A 21,287-nucleotide genomic window follows, 5' to 3' on the forward strand; every position below is an offset into this window, starting at 1 on the left:
TAAGTGCCTTCCTAATGCCTACATGAGTTACTCCTCTGTGGATATCATGTATGTGGCCTTATGAGACTTGGGGTCTAGTTATCAGTCTAGAATACCACTAAGACATTTTACCACATCCCATTTTATGCAATGAGACCTAGTTACTAATAACTGGGGTTAACAATAGAATAGAACATCTTAATGGTAGCTAGTTATTTGACAACTTCCCCTCTTAGATATTACTCCCTATATTGTGAGTGCTGTATGACTGAATCTAATAGTTTGCATTGATATGATAACTATTATAGAGGTTAGGCAAGACTGTGGAATCTGGAATGTGAGTGGCAGTGGAGGAGGATAAGTTTATTACATTCGCTAGAGCACATACAAAATTTGGCCTTCCTAAATCTCAATTGTTTAGATCGTTTCAGCTGACACATTATATAAGAACATAAGAATAGCCTTACTGGGTCAGACCAATCGTCCATCAAGCCCAGTAGCCCATCTTCATGGTGGCCAATCCAGGTCACTGGTATGTGGCAAAACACCAAATAGTAGCAATATTCCATGCTACCAATCCAGGGCAAGCAATGGCTTCCCTATGTCTGTCATGGACTTTTTCTCCAGGAAATTGTCAAAACCTTTTAAACCCAGCTACGTTACCACTCTTACCACAACTTCTGGCAATGCATTACGGAGCTTAAATATTCTCCGAATGAAAATATATTTCCTTCTATTGGTTTTAAAAGTATTTCCATGAAACTTCATCGAGTATCCCCTAATCTTTGTAATATTTTTTCAAATATCTATTGATTTTATGACTATTCACAAACAATGGACAATAACAATTAAGTGATCATAAAAATGTGGTGTGCCCCTTTCTCCCTCCCTCTCTCCATAGTTTGTGCTCCTTCTCTTCCTTCTGTGTCCCTCCTCCCTTCCATGTCGCAATGAGACCCTTTTCCTCCCTCCCTCTGTTCTGTGTCCTGAGTTTGTGCCTCCCTTCTGCAAGTATACCTTCCTAGTTTGTGCTTCCTCCCTTCCATGTTGCTTTTCATTCCTATGTCCCAATGTTCACTTTTCCCTTCCTACATTCTGTGTCCTGAGTTTGTGCCTCCCTCCAGCAGGTGTACCTCTATTCTGGTCATCTCCCTCTTTCTCCTTCTTCGAGCTGCAGATCTTCCATGCTACACACAGCTGAGACAGAAGCCTTCCCTCTAAATTCAGCGGAACTTCCCCTGAGGTCAGAGGGAAGGCTTATGGCTCAGCATGGAAGACACGCACGCTACTCATAGTTGAGCCAGAAGCCTTCTTTCTGACCTCAGAGGAAGTCCCTCTGACATCAGAGCAAAGGCATCCGGCTTAGCTGCATACAGCATGGAGGATCCATGGCTCGAGTAAGGAGGAAAGTTACAGAAAGGTGCGCTGATTGAGCAGTTCTCCACTGAATGGAATACGAGCAATCACAGTAAGCATTTTAGCAGCCAAACATTAGTGAAGGGCTCACAATTTTAAAAAGAAAGACAATTGCAATCAGCTACAGTTCATATCTAACATTTAGACTTGGTCACCCCTATTCTGCACCATGGATAGAGACTGAGTATCACTATTATCTGGCTAACTCTTTTGTGTGTTTCTTGCTTAGCTCTTAACCCAACCCACTTTTTTAAGGATAGTATCCAGCCATTTGTCAATTTAAATGGCCTGATACATGTCAGTCGGTACCCATAGCCTTTTATAAGACATTGACAGTCATGGCCAGAATTAAGCCTGGATATTCAATGTTGGTCCATGTCTGGGCACCAGCGTTGTACTGTATACCCAAAGTCAAACAATGACCTAAAAGTTATGTGGGTGCTGTCTGATATTCTGTGCTGGCACCGACATTGTTAAGTGGGCAATGATAGGACTGCCTTTTATGTGGACCTGTCTGCTGACTGAATGTGGCTGGTGTCTGCATAACTGCTCGCTTCTCCCGCACTCCACCCCTGGATCCTCCCTACCCAGATCGTGCCATGGCAGCCAGAGCTAATATTCTGTGGCACTGCCTGGTTAAATGCTGTTGAATGTTGTCTGCTTGCCCATTCAGCGTGGTTTACGAAGCAAGTGTATCCCCTGCCTATTTAAACCACACTGAATATCAACCTTACAATGCTTAAAAATATATGGATACACCAATTATGTATTCGCTGGCTGCCAGCAAATGCTTAAGTAGTTTTGAAGATCTTCCAAATGGAATTATGTCACATTTTCATGGTGAAGCTAATGTACCCGATCAATCCAAGATTTATGTTATACATTTCAAGACAGTTTATTATCAAAGCATGCAGGATGCTATCATAGAACTTTCTTATGTTGAATTTAATGCTACGAGGGTCTCTGACTTTCTTAAATCTAGCATTAAAGACCGGTTCTGTAACTTGCGCCAGTATCAGTGGCCACCTTAAAAGTGGCTGCCGATCGCGTGTCAATTAAGCATTGGTGCTGAATTCAGAATCGTGCCTACGGGAAAGATAGGCACCAGACATGTAGGCCAGGGTTTTCTGGGCCTACATATCCGATGCCTATCTTTGTGTGAATCACACCTACATAGGCACTTTAGGCCTCCTAACACTACTTCCGACATTGGCCATGCCTACTTTGGCATTCGGTGGCCTAAAGCGCCTATGAAGGCGAAATTCTGGCACCTTTTATTTTGGCACCTTTTATTTTGGCACTCGCTGTTTGTTTGCCATTTCTAATGATGTTCTTTAATTAACTTGGGCACCAGGAGGGCGCCTACTGTCACCTAAGTTTAGGTGCCAGTTTTAGAATCCCCCCCCCCCAACTGTCTTTGATTCCATTCTCCCTTTTTATGGCTTTTTTGTTGTCCTGATATGATGTTATTGGAATTGACATGATTATAAATTCTGTCGGCATAAATCAAAATTATTGGTCTGTAATTTTGGGGTTCATAATTTGGGTATCCTTTCAAAGAAAAAAGTCTTCCTGTTTTTAGTCACTGTGTTGTCTGATCAATTTATTTTTGCAGTTCACTGCATCTTGGTGGACAGATATTAACTCTCTGAGCCAAAGGTTAAACACTCCATTTGGGCCAGAAGTCTTCAACTAAGCTTTTTATAACCTGGTTTCCAGCTCTTTTATTATTATTTCACACCATTCCATACTTTTGATGTTGATCTTTGCTGAGTTCTCCTTGTGCATTGTGAACTATTCTGCTTCTCAATTGTGTTGCATTGGATCCTCATATCAATTTTTCCAGAACTTCTCTTTTTTATCTTTAGTATGTGGCATTTTAACTGCACTAATCTTTTGCCTAGTTTTCCATAAAATTGTTTCGGGTTCTTTTTAAGGGCTCTTTTTACAAAGGCGCCCTAGCGGTTTTAGTGCACGCTAGCTGCTACCGCCTCATTTTAAGCAGGCAGTAATTTTTCAGCTAGCGCGTGCTATGGCACGGGCTAATCATGGGCATGCGCTAAAAACGCTAGCGCACCTTAGTAAAAGGAGCCCTAAATGTTTTATTTGGATATCTCTCTTTTCTACTTTCTTCACGTCTATACAATTTTTGTGTTTCTGCTGATATTTCAATTTATTCTTGGAGCATATAAATTTAATAAGCAGGTCAGTATTCAAACACATAAAGTTGGTGGCATCCTGACCACATAAGTACTGTTTTTTCCCCCAAACTGGGTCATATATACATGTGACTTATACCGTTATATTTGGAAAATGGCCAAAGTAATGTATTTAAAAAAGGGAAGTGGTTTGGAATGGAACAAAAGCAGGCAAAAAAGCATATATTTAGTGGTTAATTTCAGCCACTAAACATATAAGTAGGTATGTCTTGTGAATTCTGATGGATAAACAACAGATACAGTATACGAAATTCATTTAAAGCTTTACATGAATTTTTAATAGTGGCACTTTAAATAGATGCCATATTGGGTTTAAAGTTATACTGTGGCCCACACCACTGAAATTTGACCTCAAAGCCTTCTTTTCATGGTGCAGCATGTTCAGCTTCATATTTTGGATCTTTCCCAATATTTCTGGAGATCTTGATTCTTCAGTTATTTTCCTTTAATCATTTTGTTCTAAGCAGGAATAGTAATCTTTTACTTTTACTTCTGTTCTTGTGATCTTGTTGATAGGACTCCTCCAGTAATGATTTAGGCCCCCTTATATCAACCAGCGAGGTAAATGCTCCAACATTTATAGGAATTGAATGAGTATCTGAGCATTTATCTCACCAGCCAGCTATATAACGTACCACCGCGGCTTGATAAAAGGGAACCTTTGTTGTTGTTTTTTTACCTAATATGGTATCTGATATATCTCTATATCAATAGAAGATTATTTTATACAGATTCTGTCCTAATTAATTTAACAGTAAAATCTTGGTTTGCGAGCATAATTCATTCCAGAAACATGCTTGTAATCCAAAACACTTGTATATCAAAGCAAATTTCTCCTGAAGAAATAATGGAAACTCAGACGATTCGTTCCACAGCCCAAAAACTTTAATATAAAATACTATACGTACTTGTATCACAAGACATTGCTCACTGAGAACAGTCACTACACTCCTGCAACGTCAGAGAGAGAAGAACCATCGGCTCAGTTGCGATGACATGACGTACTCTTATTGCAAGACCTCACTCGTTTATCAAGTTCAAATTTAATAAAACGTTTTGCTCGTCTTGCAAAACACTCGCACAGCGAGTTACTCCCTTGTCCAAGGTTTTACTGTACTTAATTTGCTCTGTATCCTTTCCTACAGAGCTCTCTTTCTCCTGTAATCTTTTAATGTTATTGCTTTGTCTTCCAGCTTATGGCAAATATATAAATTTATTTATAGCCTACTTTACCTAAAAGCTCAAAGTGGGGAATCATGAAAATGAATAATACCAATCAATAAAAAAGGGGTCCTTTTACTAAGGCGCACTAGCCGTTTTAGTGCATGCGCTAAACGCTAATGTGTCCACAGGATATAACGGACGCGTTAGCGTTTAGCGTGCAGTAAAACAGCTAGAGCGCCTTAGTAAAAGGACCACAAAGAGTAATAAAACAAACTGAATATATAAAACAGAATAAAATGCACAAGAACAGCAGTTATTTATGTTCTAGAATAACAAATAATGCAGTACATTCCTTTGTAATGATGGAAAGGACATTTCTACAGAATGGCATGAACCTCTCTCCCTCTCGTATTGTTTATCCTGATGCTGAAATAGAGAAAATAAGTATAGTAGTAATACAATAACAGAGATGCCAAGTTACCCAGATTTTAGACCAATGATTCTTAACCCTTTCTTGAGTGACAGACCCCTTTAAGAAACTGTTTGTTTAAATAAATTAGATAGTTCCAAGTGAAATAGATGTTGGCATTGTCATCTTGATGCTGGGACTTTAGATCATTTACTTTACTATTGTCCTTTGATTTTGCAGTTTTGGAGGTCTATTTGGGACCAAGTAAATAATGCGTTAGAGAATCCAGTGGCTTTATCTTATGATACTATATCATTTGGTACTCTTATGAGAGCTAAAAGTCAACTTTCTATGAATAATAACAAGCTTCTATTGGTGATGACAGGGGTTGCCATGCAGCTTATCATAAGAAATTGGAAAAACTGGGATAGGTTGAACTACACATTCTGATGGGAATCCTTGTGTTATACATATAAAATGGAGCGTTGCATGGCCATACAACAGGGACGATTTAAGAATTTTATAGAGGTGTGGGAGCCATTGACTAAATACTGTAAAGAGGAATAATTTAATTTATTTTATTTTATAAACAAGTAAACGTACACATCCTGGAGGGGTGGGGTAAGGGAAGGGAATTGTATGATTTTATGAATGGTTTCATGGTTTGATTTATTTGTTTGTATATTAGCTGGGAGGGAGGGGAAATTTATTTGTTGCAGTAATATTTGAAAGTTTGCTGCGCTTATTGTACAATGTACATATATGTGATTCATTTGTTGCGCATTTGTAGTTTGAAAATCAATAAAGAATTAAAAAAAAAAAAAAAAAAGAATCTGACGAAAGCTATGGACCCCCTTTCCCAGAAATATTCACATAAACACAACTTTGCATACAATGAATGTAATGGACTTTATTTATTGAGATTTGATTGTCACATACATATGACATACACAAAGTATTATTAAACTTTAAAGTAAACAATCATAAAAACACTCCTTTTTTTATACAATAAGCAAAGGCCACTCATTATAGTTATGAATTACAATCCTCTTGTGCAAATTAAACCAGATCTACTACTACTACTACATCTACTCTCTTGTTATCTGTGAGAAAAATTAACAGTACCTGGCTGTATAGTGAATATAGATGTTAATTTGTATCTGACCCTCAAGGACCCCATCCATGGACCCCCTAGGGGTCCACAGATCCAGGGTTAAGAACCCCTGTTTTAGACAGTCCTAGATTTATGACTACCCCATCCTAATGTATTATGGCACATACAGCACTGATTTCAATGGAAAGATCAGACACTACAAATCTTATACTGCTTTGGGATGTAAGTTTAAAACCAGGCCAGTCCCAAGATCTCCAGCCTGGAACTGGGTATCTCTACAATATTATTAATTGGACTTGTATATTGTCTTTTTATAGTTATACAACTACACACAAAGCAGTTTACATACAGGTACTTCAATCATTTTCCCTATCTGTCCCAGTGAGTTCACAATCTATCTAACATACCTGAGGCAGTGGAGGATTAAGTGACTTACTCAGGGTCACAGGGAGCAGTGCAGGGTTTGAACCCACAACCTCAGGGTGCTGAGGCTGTAGCTCTAATCATTACGCCACACTCTCCTCCAATGTGAATACAATTATGCTTCCATAGGCCGACCAATAGCAGCATGGCAGAGGAGGATGATCCTTCAGAGCATATGCTAAAAGTGTGACAGGGAAGATAGGAAGAAAGCAACGAGATAACAGAAGCCTGGAATTCAAACGAGGGCAGCGTATCGATGAGTAGGCAGTGTTCCATAGTGTTGAATGCCACAAATAGACCAGGGAGGATGGGGGTGAAGTAGAGGCCTTTGGATTTGGCCAGAAGCAGGTCACTGGAGACTTTAGCAAGGGAGGTTTCCATAGAATTGAGAGGTCAAAAGCCCAATTGAAGTGGATCAAGGATAGCTCAAGACGAAAGAAAGTCAAGATAACGGCGGTGAACAGCACATTCATGTAGCTTGGATAAGAAGGAGAGGGGGAGGACAGAGCAATAATTGGAGGGGCAGATAGAGTCCAGCGAGGGTTTTTTTTGAGGAACAGCATAACTAGGCATGTTTTGAAGGCGTTGGGTACAATTGCAGTAGGAGAGATAGTGATTAATAGATGGGTAGAGATGGGATCAGAGTAATACGTAGTGAGTTTGAAGGAGGAGAGAAAATGTGCAGTTTCCTCCTCCATGATTTCAGAGAAAGTGGCAGGTATCAGCAGAGGGTTGGCGGGGCAGATGTGAGAAGGAGAGGTGGAGACAATTTGGTTAAGAACTCAAGGTTAATCTTGTGAACCTTGTCATGGAAATACTTAGCCAGTGTCTGGGGAGAAATCAAAGGAGGAGTTGGAAGTGAGGGATTTTGAGTTGAGAGTTGAATATGGTAAAGAGATGGCAAGGGTTGGATCCAAGAGAATCAGACAAGCGGGCATAGTAGTCTTGTTTTGCAAGCAAAACGGTGGATTGGAAGGAGGTCAGCAGGAATTTGAAGTGAACAAAGTCAGCATGAGCATGGGATTTCAGTTAGTGACATTCTGCAGATTGGGCACAGTAACGTAAGTAGCAGATTTTAGAGGTCAGCCAGGCTGGGGTTTGGCGCACTTTATAGGACATGATGTGTGAGGAGAAAGGCTGTCAAGAGAAGAGGAGAGAATAGTATTATAAAAAGAAACTGCTTTGTTGATAGATTTACATAGCTTAGAGTTTGAAAGGAGGGGTGAGACCATGGCAGAGAGAGTGCGTGGGTCAGTAGCCTGAAAATTCCTGAATGTATTGGTGGAGATCAGTCATGTCTGTGGGGGGAGGGTGTTGAGTTGTGAAGATTATCAGATGATGGTCAGAGAGCGGGAGAATTGAGGTAGAGGAGTTGACAATTGAATTAGAGAAGAGAACAAGATCAAGGCAGTAGGTAATGGGGATAATGGAGCACAGGTTGTTCTCAGTGTGAATGTTGAAACCACAAAGGATAAGGGAAAAAGACGGAGAGCCAGGAATCAAGGTCAGTGAGAAAAGAAGAAAGGGATTTATCAGGAGGTTGATAAATGACTGCTATTCAGAGAGGAAAGGGAGCGATTAGACGGATGGGGTGGACTTCGAAGGAGGAGAAGCAGTGAAACTGAAGTAGGTGAATAGGTTGAAATCTACACGAGGGTAGATGTAGCAACCCAACCCCTCCTCCATGACCTACTGGGCAAGGTGTATGGGAAAAGTGGTAATCTCCACTTCAGTCCTTGGTGGTCTAGTGAGGATGATGAAGGCAGGAACCTCCCTCACTTCTGCCTTAGGCAAGGCTGCTGTGAGAGGTCATAGCAGTCATATTGAGGAAGCAGCCACTAAAGGCAGGAGCATGGAGAGTTTGCTCCTGTCCCCATCACCTTCACTAGATCAACAGTGATTGAAGGTAAACCCAGGGGGAGGCCTACTGAGATGGGGGGTCATTGAGGAGAGGGTGGGAGGGAGGCACTTAAGGTCATAGGCTGAGGGGAGGAGGAAGGAAAGAGGTGGTCAGAGAGAAGGCCCAAGAGGTCTCAGAGGGTATGACCCTGCAACGATATGTGGGATCCAGCCAATATTCTTATATGACCCAGCACTGAATATTGTGGGATAATCTAGCTGATGACAGCATTTAAAAAATGCTATTAGGATGGGTATAGGTGGGTATAGTAGATTTTGGGGGCGTTTTGGAGGGATCACCAATGTACATCTAGCACCCTTTATGTGATGTTCATAGCAGTGCCCTCTAAGGTGCCCCAATGTTCTATTGGCATGTCTATGTGGTCAGTTCATTACAATGCTGGTCCCTCACACGTTTAAATGCTCTTAAATTGGATGTGTTTTGCACTTGGACATTTTTGTCCTGAGGTTGGATGTCCTGGCAGCTAAAATGTCTAAGTAGAAAATTTTGAAAAAAAAATTTTTGGATATTTAGCAGTTTTGCTGGTTTTGAAAATGACTGTTTGATGGTCCCCGACTTTGGACATTTTGCGGGAAAAATCCAAAGATGGACTTAGATGTCCTATCAAAAATTCCCCCCACTGGCTCTGAATATCAGGGAATTATGTGACCACAGTGACCAGCTTTTAAAGCACCGGTGTCCAACTTTGACCCTTTGCCATAAGCCACCCTAACCACTACATTTATGGTGGAAAGTTGAAGCCCAGCAAAACCCACCAGGATTTCTACAATGAATATGCATGAGATCTATTTGCATACAATGGAGGCAGTACATGCAAACAGATATCATGCGTATTTATTAGGGAAATCGTGAAAATCTGAGGACTGAGGTTGAACATCCCTGAATGAGGTTGGACATCCCTGACTTAAAACAAATACTGATCTCCGAGGCAAAATATCAGAACTACAGTTTTCAGAACTAACTCCACACAGGCACTCTGCCTCCGTGAGCCCCATGGAAGTAATGTATGCAAAATTGCACATCTGATACGCATGTAAAGTCATGGCCATATTGTCTGTACCTCGATAACTTTGTCTGAACTCAGAAGAGGCATTTCCAGGAGATTCTGGAAGGAGTTTGTGTTTTTATGCAACACTAAACTAACACACAAAAAGGAGAAGTGGAAAAAGACGATGGCCTTTCAACAAGGAATCCAGAAGAAAACCAGAGGTTTCATACATGATGTTATTAAATTCTTGTCAGGGCAGCACAACAAACACCTGATACAGAGCCATGTTTAGGGAACAAGAGCCTGCATCAGGGGTTGAACAATCTAATTGTGCCATCCAGAAACATCAGGTAAAATTTTGATAAATGTGATGGCTTGTGGAATGCATTTCTATCGACGTTCCCCCCGTTGCAAGATGCAAATCTTGTTTATTATTACAATAGCACACTTAAGTGTATAATCCCACAAACCATCGCTTTTATCAAGTTTTTATGATGTTTCTGGACGGCGCAATTAGATTGTTCTGTTCCTGACACAGGCCCCTGTTGTCGAAACAAGGTCCTGTGTCAGGTTTTTATTGTGCTACCCTGACAAGGTTTTAATAAAATTGCGTATGAAACCTTTGACTCTCTTCTTGATTCCTTTTGTTACAAGTCCGTTGTCTTTTTTCTACTACTTCTTTTTACTATTTGTCTTCATGGTGGTTCTCAGCCAGTTCTTCCTGGTTGGTATCACTAAATTAACTCAGAAAAATTGTGCATGCCAATAAAGGGAGTTGATATAGTTAAGTATACAGTTTTCCAGGAGTAATTTTCAAATTGGAAGTATGTGCCTTCTTTCTCTTTAAAAATCCATGGGGAAAAGTATGTGCGTACTTTTTAATTATGCATGCAATCTTATAATGATCATCTAAGGTATTCTCTAGGTCAATCAGGTCCTCTTCTGTATCAAAGGAATTTCAAATATTTGAGTCAATAAGTCTAATTCTACTAAAAGGCTAGTAAATTGATTTGTGTGATTATATTTGTCTTTTGTTTTCTATGGTAACATCATGCAGATAACATTGGTTTTTGCTTTATAATCTGTGATGTAAAAATGCCCAAGTTTGGTCATAGTTTCTGATTACCTCACATGTGTTTAGCAACCCCGTTTCTTGCAGCCTTGACCAGATGCTTTGTATCCTTCCAGCGTGCTCAGGATGATTGGAATAGTTGCTACAAATGCACTGATGTTTCAGCATTTGGGTGTCATACGCAATACCTTCAGCACAAAGACAATATGATAAAAGGTAAGTCAAATTGAGATACAAATTATTGAAAGCCATAAGTTTGCATGTGCTCATAATGACTTTTTATTTCAAAAATGGTGTCTAAGACATAAGTCATCATAGTTACTAAGCTGCAATAATATACAATATTTTACCACTATGTCATTTGCTATCCAAGTTTCTAACTTGCAGTACATTATTTGATATGACCCCCTAGTGGTAGTACCTCTAGACTACCACTAGAAGGCTTTGGCTAACATTTTGAGCCTCGGTATCGCTGGGATAAAACCAACCGAAGATCACTTCTGCCCTCCACTACTCATCAGAGAGATCCCTGATATGTGCCAGGGTATTGGGAAGTTAAACACTCTTTGATAATTGTCATACTAACTTCAATATTCTGCAAATCGCTGAAATGGAAGATCTACAGTTTCATGAATTGCAACTTATCATCTGGGAACTATAAAGTACAACTTTCTTCGAACCTCAGAATGCCATGCGGTAGCTTAACACACACAAGCAGACATCTTCACAGGTCTTTTACTATTTAGGAATTATTTCTTTAATTTATATTATTATATTTCAAAATTATCAATAGCATATTGTTATTTAGAACCCATCTTAGTGCAATTTACTTATCTTTTCAGTTTCTATTGTTGGTCTGCCGATAGTAGCAACAGAATATCAATAGCATTGCTAAATATCAGCTAGTTGAAAGTAGTTCTATTGTGTTTCTCCTGTTACTTTTTTTATATAATCTTTTGTAAACCGCGTTGAACTTACGGTTACCCGGTTTAGAAGCACAATGTTATGTTATGTTGGAATATACCCCTCCCCTGAAGAAAGTTTTTGAAACGTGTCGGACGGAATGGACTAATGTTATAACAAACCCTTTGCCAGCTCTTATCTTTTTTTTTTTTTTTTAACTTTGAACCATCATTATCTAGTGCAAAGATTTATTATTTTTTTTTTTAACTAAAGTCTTACTTTGCTGATGGAGTCTCTGTACCTTGTTTCCCTTTACTCAGCTCTGCTTTTTTCCCTTGCACCCTCATTATATCGTGTAAAAAAGCTTTTAATCATAAAGTCACCTTCCAGATTTTTACAAAAGCCTCATGTTAATAAAGAAGCACCTATACTCTGTTTTCCTTTGTCAAACTATGTGTAGGGTATTTTTTCCTTATACCTTCCCTATCCATGGCTCAGAGCTGTCCACTTCAACGACACATCCAAAGCATTTCAGACTTTTTACCAAAATCTTACTTTTCCATGAGACTGATGGTTGCTTAACTCTCTCTCTCAATCTCTCTCTCTCCGGGTAATGCTGTGCTAGTTTCTGTTTTTCCCACTTCGTCAACTTTTTTTTTCTAGCTAACTTTTCCAAATCTAGGGTCTTTCTCTGTTCCTCTCTGCCTGAATGCAACATATTAAATAGTGCCTATTTGATGTCTTTCACTTTCCCAGGCTTGTGATGATGACGACCTCATCACTCATGGGATTTGGAGAAAGGATGGCAGGGATAAGCTTGTTTGGTTTCTTCTCAACATGCTTGCTGATATGCCTTGTGTTCATGCCTTTTCATCGTCTCAATCATTTCTGGATTAAATCCCCCCCTCCCAGATATGGTTTGCCACCAAAAGCAAATCAAAAGATAAGAATTCTACCCACAGCAGGCATTCACCAATGCAATTACTTTAACCCCTCTCTTTTACTAAGGTGCGCTATGCTTTTTAGTGCGTGTGCCAACCACACACTAAACACTAATGCATGCATGTTATCCTATGGGTGCGTTAGCAGTTAGCGCATTTGTTGATTTAGTGTGCACTAAATGCACGCTAAAACGATTAGCGTACCTTTGCAAAAGAGGGCCTAAATGTACACGAACCAGACAATGACTGCATTCATTATATTTTAACATTTGTCCAAAATATGCATCCTTGCAATAAGGTTTTTCAGTCCAAGTTTGTACATGAGAAGAATAATATTGGATGCAGGAACTTATGGCTTTTGATGTTTCCTTGCAATAGATTGATAGCAGCTGAAGAAATGTGAGAGTTGTTTCCCAGCCACCTGAAACTTTTCTGTTGATTATGTCCCATTTGTTTCCGGTGTCTGTTATCTATCTGGCTCTCAGACAATTAGACTTTAGTTCAAAGAGGTATGTCAGATAATGTTTTTGGTGTCGTCCAATTATTTAAAGGCCCTCTTTTACATAGCTAGCGTTTTTAGCGCCTGCCGCAGCAGTAAGAACTCGGACGCTCACTGGAGTTCTTACCGCCGAGGCTGGTGCTAAAAATGTTAGCGCGACTTTGTAAAGGAGGGGGTAAATCATACAGATTTAGTTGAGACTTCATCATGTGAAGAAACATCCAGAAGAGCAAATATGATTGCTCCCTTTGCCTTGGCATGTAATAGAGGCAAAATTATTATTAGAAATAGCAATGTCATTCTATAGACATAAAATAAACTTTTCCCTGATTTGCTGTCTATTAATACAGGCGTCTAGTAAGATATTTTTTCAGTTATACCCACTGGCTAATTCTTGAGTTATTTCCTTTTTTAAAAAAAAAAAAAAAGTTCAGTGCAAATATATTACAGAGTACTGTAGAGTTTCAAAAGAAACTTATTGTTATGGAGCCAGATCATTTGATAATTTTTCTGCAGGATAATATTTTTAGTTCTGATGGATCGGTTGCTAAGGTCAGGACCAACCATGCCTGCCCCTTCTGACTGAAAGTTAATATAGTTTTATTAAGTTAGATATTCTAATGTTTTGTAGCATTTTCCTTATTGGTTGCTACAACTTCCTTTCAAAGTTCTTTATTCCCTTATTCATTGCTATACTTTATTTTTCAAATATGTTTTTTTATTGTTGTTTCCTGTTCAACAAATTCCTAGCAGATCACTAAACCCTACACCATCCCTCTCTTCCAGACGCTATTCCGTGAGTTAAGGCACTAACGCACCTTTGTAAAAGGAGCCCTTAATCTTTCTGCATCCATCTAGCATGTTCTCTCTCTCTTTCATCCATCTTTGTATGCATGTCCTCATAGGGCCAGTGCAAAAGTATTAGGAGCCATAGGGGAACATTCACCCTTGTGACCTTCAATTAACTTTCAGGGTTGTAGTTCCCATCCTGAGAGTCTGATACTTAAAACTGAAAAGCATGTCCACTCCAATAGCTATCCCTCCCAGTATAAGCTTGTAAAAATGCATAATAGAACATCAACATCATTTACTACACAGGCTAACAAAAAAAAAAAATTTCTTGGTGCCTTGGGTTTTTGTTTTTTTTTTAAAATCTTTATTTAGTTTTCAAATCCAACAAAAAGTGCAACACAATATACGTACAAAACACAATAATCAAATAAGCACGTATAATCAATCAATATCAATACAAAAATAAAACTCCCTCTCCCGCCCAACATTTTCCATCAGGGAATAATACCAAACAAAAAATATACTCCCCCCTCCCTGGATTTTTTGACCTGTTCCTGGGGTTATTGGGGAGCACTGATTCAGAAAATTGCATTGGATAGACCAGGGCTGCCCAAGTCCGGTCCTCGAGATCTACTGGCAGGCCAGGTTTTCAGAATATCCACAATGAACATGCATAAGAGAGATTTGCATACCAAGAAGGCAATGCAGGCAAATCTCTCTCATGCATATTCATTGCGGATATCCAAAAAACCTGGCCTGCCAGTAGATCTCGAGGACCGGACTTGGGCAGCCCTGGGATAGACTATGTCAATTATGGTTCTATTCCAAATCGGTCACTCCACCAGGTTGACAAAAGAGTATAAGGCCATCTCTTTAGTCTTGGAAAAGATAAATTACCAAGAACATCAATGGGTGATTTGTGTAGACTTGAAGATGGTCCATTTTCTTCTTGGTCAACAAAATGGCTAAATAAAATATATTTGTTTTTTATGCCTTTGGGATAGTAAAGCCAAACATGAACATTGGGTAAAAAAAAGATTGGCCTCCGATGGAATATATGGTGGTTGGAGGACAAAATGTAATCAATGAACCTTTGGTAGCATGAGATAGAATCATACTTGCACCACTACATATAAAGCTAAGCCTGATGAAACAATTTGTAAAGAGTTTGAATAAAAACAGTTTGTGCATTAAATACACAGCGCATATGTTACCTGGACTCCCCATTTACCATTCCTTTTTTACTAATTTTACTTCAATGTATTTTAAACAATCCTTCCCTCCCCTACTTTCCTTCTGTTTCATGCACGTTAACCTAAATTCATCTAGGATTTTTTTATATTTGATAAAATATTGTATTTATTTATTTTAATTGTTTTTTTGCAATTTTTTTATATTGTACACCGTTTAGTTACTTATTTTGATAGACGGTATATCAAAAATAAAGAAACTTGAAACTTGACTTACCATGGAAAAACTGAAGGCAGGAATTTTCAATAGTCCACAGATCAGACAACTTATAAATGACCCACATTTCATAGCATCAATGAATGAAAACAAATCATGTGCCTGGACTTCATTTGTTCTTGTTGTGAAAAACTTTCTTGGCAACAAGAAGGCAGACAACTACACATAATTAGTAGAGGATATGCTCCTTCATTTTAACAGGCTTGGCTTTAATATGAGTGTTAAAGTCCATTATCTGCACAGTCACTTATATCGCTTTGCAGAGAACCTTGATGACTAAAGCAAAGAGCAAGGTGAAAGATTTCACCAAGACATAAAAACAATGAAAACCAGATACCAAGAAAGATGGGATGAACACATGATGGCAGACTATTGTTGGAATCTTTTGAGGGATTGTCCTGGCAGATCCCACTCTTGAAAGTCTTACAAAAGGAGCTTCTTGTGTGTCGAATGACTGGAAAGTTTGTTTCATAAACTTGTGCTTTTGGTATGAAATAAGTAGATTTTCATGTTGTACGCTTTTCTTTTAATTTTTTAATATGTTTCCTTCATGCGTTAAAGATATTCATTTAAACACTACATTAAAATATCCTGATTTTTTTACTGGGCAAGCAAAGTGAAGAGTGGTATATGGCACATGTTCTGAATCTCAAAAACTAGAGCTGATAGGAGAAAACTGTTGCCATTTTTTGAATCAGCAAGTCAAATATACCCAGAAACAGGTCTAACATTTGAGGCATTTGAGCATTTGAGTGTTGGCATGTATTGGCAGGGAAGGGGTAAAACGCGGACCTCACAGACCTGACGGACCTCGCGGATCTAAAACCGCACATCCTTAAAAATCTGAGGTCCGTGCCGCTTGTAGTTTCTGGCTCTGACAGACCTTGATGATAATTTAGCTCCGACGGATCTGTCTCAGCATAGGGAGGGAAAAGTATTAGGATCCGTCAACGCTAAAACGTCATAGAGGTCTGTTAGAGCCAGAGACTAGTGCTAGAGCGGCTCTAAAACAAATGAAAACAGACCCCCCATAGGCGGGGTGGGATAGGGATATAGCAAGCACAACCACCTCTCACTTTCTTTTACCAGGAAACCGGTTTAAAGGATTTGTTTTAGAGCCGCTCTAGCACTAGTTTCTGGCTCTGACATACCTCTATGACATTTTAGCGCTGAGACGGATCCGTCAGAGCTAAATTGTCATCGAGGTCTGTCAGAGCCAGAATCTACAAGTGGCACGGACCTCAGATTTTTAAGGATGTGCGGTTTTAGATCCGCCAGGTCCATGTTTTACCCCTTCCCGTGTTGGCATGCTATTCGACTATTGCTCAGTGGTAAAAGGAAGCAGGAGAGACCAAAGGCCTCTCACACTGTGTATTTCTCACACTGGAGAGATTTTTGTTTGTTTTTTGATTTATATTTTCCCTCCAGTCCTCCTTTTTGATATTTTATCCTATAAATATACATATGTGCCAATCTGTATTAAATTTAGGGCTTCTTATGCTAAGTTGCGCTAGCGGCAGCTGCACGGCAAACACTCCAACATCCATTAATTCCCTATGGATGTCGGAGCAATTACCGCAGCAGCAGCCACTAGTATGGCTTTGTAAAAGGGAAGGGAGGGTAATTTCTTTATCATTCTCTCTGTATATTGAAACTCTGCTTCATACTTCACCACCTCCTATATAATGTCCAGTAAATTTCTCTTTTTCCTCTTAATCACTGCGGTTACCTTGTTCATGGGTTTTTGTTTTGTTTTTTTTTAACACAAATCCAGCCACTGTTATTACACTGTTCCATTTTCGGCATGTTGTGACTATGCCCCTTACTCCTTGGGTTTTGGCCAGGTACTAGTGACCTGGATTGGCTACTGGGCTAGATGGACCATTGATGTGACCCAGTAAGGCTATACTTATGTTCTTCAAAATTTGACGGGCCTTTTTGATTCTTCAAACCATATGCCATAATCACACTTGCCTGTTTTGCATCAGTGCACGGGTTACCAGTTAATTTCTGCTGCTAATTGAAGATCCCAAAACTCACCCTGGATTGTGTTAACCTTCTGGGAAAAGGATATGTCCCCCCTTCAATTTCAAAGTCCCTCCTGAGTACATGGAATTGGTGGCAAAGTTTCCTATCAGGAGATCAGACACACTGACAGGCTGGGCAACCATGATAGTCTCTGCCATCTACAGACTGCAAGAAACTCTGGCATAAAAAATGTATCCAACATCTTGTTTCTCACTATATCATAAGAACATAAGAATATAAGAAGTTGCCTCCACTGGGTCAGACCAGAGGTCCATCCCGCCCAGTGGTCCACTCCCGCGGTGGCCCACCAGGTCCTTTGACCTGTGAAGTGATTTGACCATTTTTATATCCTACCTCTGCTTCTATCTGTACCCCTCAATCCCTTTATCCTTTAGGAACCTATCCAAACCTTCCTTGAACCCCTGCACTGTGGTCTGGCCTATCACAACCTCTGGAAGAGCGTTCCATGTGTCTACCACCCTCTGGGTAAAAAAGAACTTCCTAGCATTTGTTCTGAACCTGTCCCCTTTCAACTTCTCCGAGTGACCCCTAGTGCTTGTGGTTCCCCACCGTTTGAAGAATCTGTCCTTGTCCACTTTCTCTATGCCCTTCAGGATTTTGAAGGTTTCTATCATGTCCCCTCTAAGTCTCCTCTTCTCCAGGGAGAACAGCCCCAGTATTTTTAACCTGTCAGCGTATGAAAAATTTTCCATACCTCTTATCAGTTTTGTCGCTCTTCTCTGGACTCCCTCGAGTACTGCCATGTCTTTCTTGAGGTACGTGCTTTTTTGACCCCACTCAGCCCACCACTTCTTTCTACCATCAGTACTGTACCTTTCTTTTCATGCCACCAAACTTTGAAGTATACTAATATACCACCTATCCAAACTCCAAACTTGCCTACCAGGTTGCATGCAACTGAACTTCCTTCTTCTTCTGACTGTCCCACAATGTTTCCATTTTGTGATAATTATATCTTGGGCTGGGCACCTTATAAATAGTGAATAATGATAATAGGCCAAACAACCAATCTTTAGATCAAAGGTATGTAAATATATTGTAAACATCCACTACAAATTCCAAGTGGGTGGAAGAACAGTGATATACAACAAATTTTAAACTATAGAGAACAACAATGGATATTCAAGTTAAACACTGTCAAGCCACATGGCTTGAATAAAGGACTTGAGTGGATGACGCTGGTGTGTCCATTGTGAGGATTGGTGAATTTTGTCATATGATCATGATGTTCATAACTTTGAAAAGATGGTGCAGCCATTGCTTGATACAATTGAAAAACAACTTGAATTGTTTGATACAGGTATAGACATTGGAATGTTTTGGTGAAAGAGAATGCTATGAGGAGACTTTTATATGTTTTTTCCCAGGAGAAAAAAAAAATAAAATATATATATATATAAGTACTGTATACATATTTTATATGGTTTTTTTCCCAGGAAAATAGAGCCTTGATACAGTGATGGGCAAAATATGAATTTGTGTCTGTATTAACTTTACCCTGACGACATAAAACCTGAGATGTAATCTTTATTCATATTAAAATAAGATGTTTGAGGACAAACACTTCTATTTTTTTTAAACAAAACAGGGAAGAATTTATGTAAAGGTGGAAGAATTCTTCATGAGTGTGAAATTGAAAATGAAATCAATAACGATTTGATGGTGACACAGTTTCTCATTGCAAGTATATGGGAAGATCACCTCTGATGGTCCAAAAGATAATTCTGTTGGAGTTAGTAAGTGCCAACACAAGGAATTTGTAGTAGGTGTTGGCAATTGATGATAACAAATTCCTTTAACTAATAGGGTTTGAATTAGTGTGCATCTATTTTTTCATTGATGTAAACATTGTAGACATATTGTAGCCAATATTCAATGCTATTTAACTGGCCAGAAACATTTCTGGCCAGTTAAATAGCAGCCAGCTAAATCTGAATATGTACTGTAGTGTCAGATAACCGGTTATTTCCGCTGAATACTTGCAATTAGCAGCTAAAATTTAACCAGATATATTGCACGATAACTGCCAATTTTCAGTACAGACTGGTCAAGTTTAGTGGATAAACCGGGCCATGCAAATAGTATTCCTATTTTGGGCCACTCTAATTTAACTGACCAGCACTGAAAATTGACTTAGCTGGTTAAGTTTGAGCCAGCCAAAAAACAAAACCTGGATATTCAATGCCAGTCACCAGAAATGGCCAACATTGAATATCCACAGTTGGTGCCAACTGCAGGAGTTAGCAAACCTGCCTCCCATGGTCTGAATATCAGTCAAATTAAAAATAAATCAGTTTCTGTTTGGGGCTCACAAGGACTGACTGGATTTCACAACCAACTTTGTATTATTAACTTTCCTATCACCATACAATTTCCTACCTTATCCACAGAGTAGGCCGTCATGTCTTGTACCACAGAAACATTTCTTAAACCACTATTAAAAATACACTGTCAGATTCCTTGAGCAGAGCAAGATGTGATATGCCAAGAAGTCAATCAATTTGTTTTTAACTGCCGTTCTCCTGCATTGCATCTCCTCTTTCTCCTTTCCCATTCGGATCACATCTAAGCATGCCCTGAAGTATTTTCCCTGTCTGTCCATCTCCTTCCATACATAGAACTGAGTGCTTCAATAACAGCCTCTGCCCGAGACGATGGGATTTAGTTTCACCCCAGCCCATTTACAGTTTTGCTCACCAACTGTTCAGTGGTTTCATTGCAGGGTCACATCTTGGCCTCTCTTCCCTCAGGGGATGTTGGTGCTACTTCCTTTGTAGGCTCAAATATATTTGATCAAATACATTAAATGCTTACTTTTGGTAAGCTCACATCACAGAGCATGATCAACTGTGCTTTGCTATTGCTTCATTCCACTCAGCAGAATGCAATGTTAAGGCCCTAGTTTTGATTAATCCTGTAAAAGGATAGATTGGTACTGCTATAGTAAAAGAAAGGTCTCCTTTATTGATACCACTCATCATATTAATGATTGTTTAGAAGAGCAGTGCAGAGACTCTGAAAAAAACATAAATATAATTCTAAGACATAATTCCATACATTTTATGCTGAGTTCTCCAGCTCCTTTGTGATTCTCCTATCCCTAGTTCTCCTTTGCTACTACTATTATTTAACATTTCTATAGCGCTGAAAGACATATGCAGCGCTGTACATTTGACATTTAGTAGATGGTCCATGCTCAGAAGAGCTTACAATCTAACTTGGACAGACAGACATGACATATAGGGTTAGGGATGTAGAACCCAAGGTGAGAGGAGTTAGGAGTTGAAAGCAGTCCTGAAGAGATGAGCTTTTAACTTGGACTTGAAGACAGCCAGAGACGGAGCCCACAATAGTGATCCGGGCAGTTTGTTCCAAGCATATGGCACAGCAAGACAGAAGGGGTAGAGTCTGGTGTTGGCAGAGGAGGAGAAGGGCACAGACAGGAGGGACTTACCAGCTGAGTGGAGCTCACGGGGGGGGGGGGGGGCATAAGGAGAAATCATTTCCCACATCATCTCTGGAACCCTTTTTAAAAATTGATGCTACATTGGTCACTCTCCAATAATGCTGCTTTATTACTTTCCATTACTCATACCTAGCACTTTTTTTGTTGTTGTTACTTCTGTTCGAAATCTTATTCATATTTTTATTTTTGCACGTCGTGATTTCTGTTCTATCTCTAGGGTATTTCTTAGCACACCGTGCTTGATCCTCACCATCCATCAAGAACAGCTGTTAGTGGGAAAGGTCAGGGCAAAGCAGTTTTTGTGTGTGTGAGCAGGGATTATGATGACTCAAGGCTAGAAGTTGTCACAAAGGTGTAAAGCCACACCAGAAAAAGGAAAAATAAACATTTGAAAGAAAATGATAACAAATTGAAAGAAAGAAAGGGATAGAGAAAAAGAGAGGGAGTCCTGAGGAATTAGAAGCA

The 21,287-nt window shown here is 39.5% G+C and overlaps 1 protein-coding gene and 1 long non-coding RNA gene across 8 annotated transcripts in view; one reads left to right on the top strand and one right to left on the bottom strand.

Annotated features, from left to right (window-relative positions):
- Nucleotides 1-10,921, top strand: part of LOC117354090 — a 185,289-nt gene extending 174,368 nt beyond the window's left edge. Inside the window, exon 3 of the long non-coding RNA XR_004538113.1 lies at nucleotides 10,822-10,921. This is a non-coding gene — a long non-coding RNA (uncharacterized LOC117354090). The remainder of the gene's footprint in view (nucleotides 1-10,821) is intronic.
- The window catches only part of HDAC9 (histone deacetylase 9), a 1,077,926-nt gene continuing 1,066,984 nt past the window's right edge, over nucleotides 10,346-21,287 (bottom strand). For 4 of the 7 annotated variants that reach the window (XM_033930931.1, XM_033930937.1, XM_033930936.1 and 1 more), the window contains one exon: nucleotides 10,351-10,893. In XM_033930931.1, coding sequence (XP_033786822.1) covers nucleotides 10,709-10,893 — 185 coding nt within the window. In that variant the 3' untranslated portion in view covers nucleotides 10,351-10,708. Of the gene's footprint in view, nucleotides 10,894-21,287 lie in introns of all 7 variants that reach the window. The other 3 variants (XM_033930934.1, XM_033930932.1, XM_033930933.1) reach the window with 3 other exon arrangements.

This window comes from Geotrypetes seraphini, chromosome 2 (genome assembly GCF_902459505.1).
Source record: "Geotrypetes seraphini chromosome 2, aGeoSer1.1, whole genome shotgun sequence".
Taxonomy (NCBI): domain Eukaryota; kingdom Metazoa; phylum Chordata; class Amphibia; order Gymnophiona; family Dermophiidae; genus Geotrypetes; species Geotrypetes seraphini.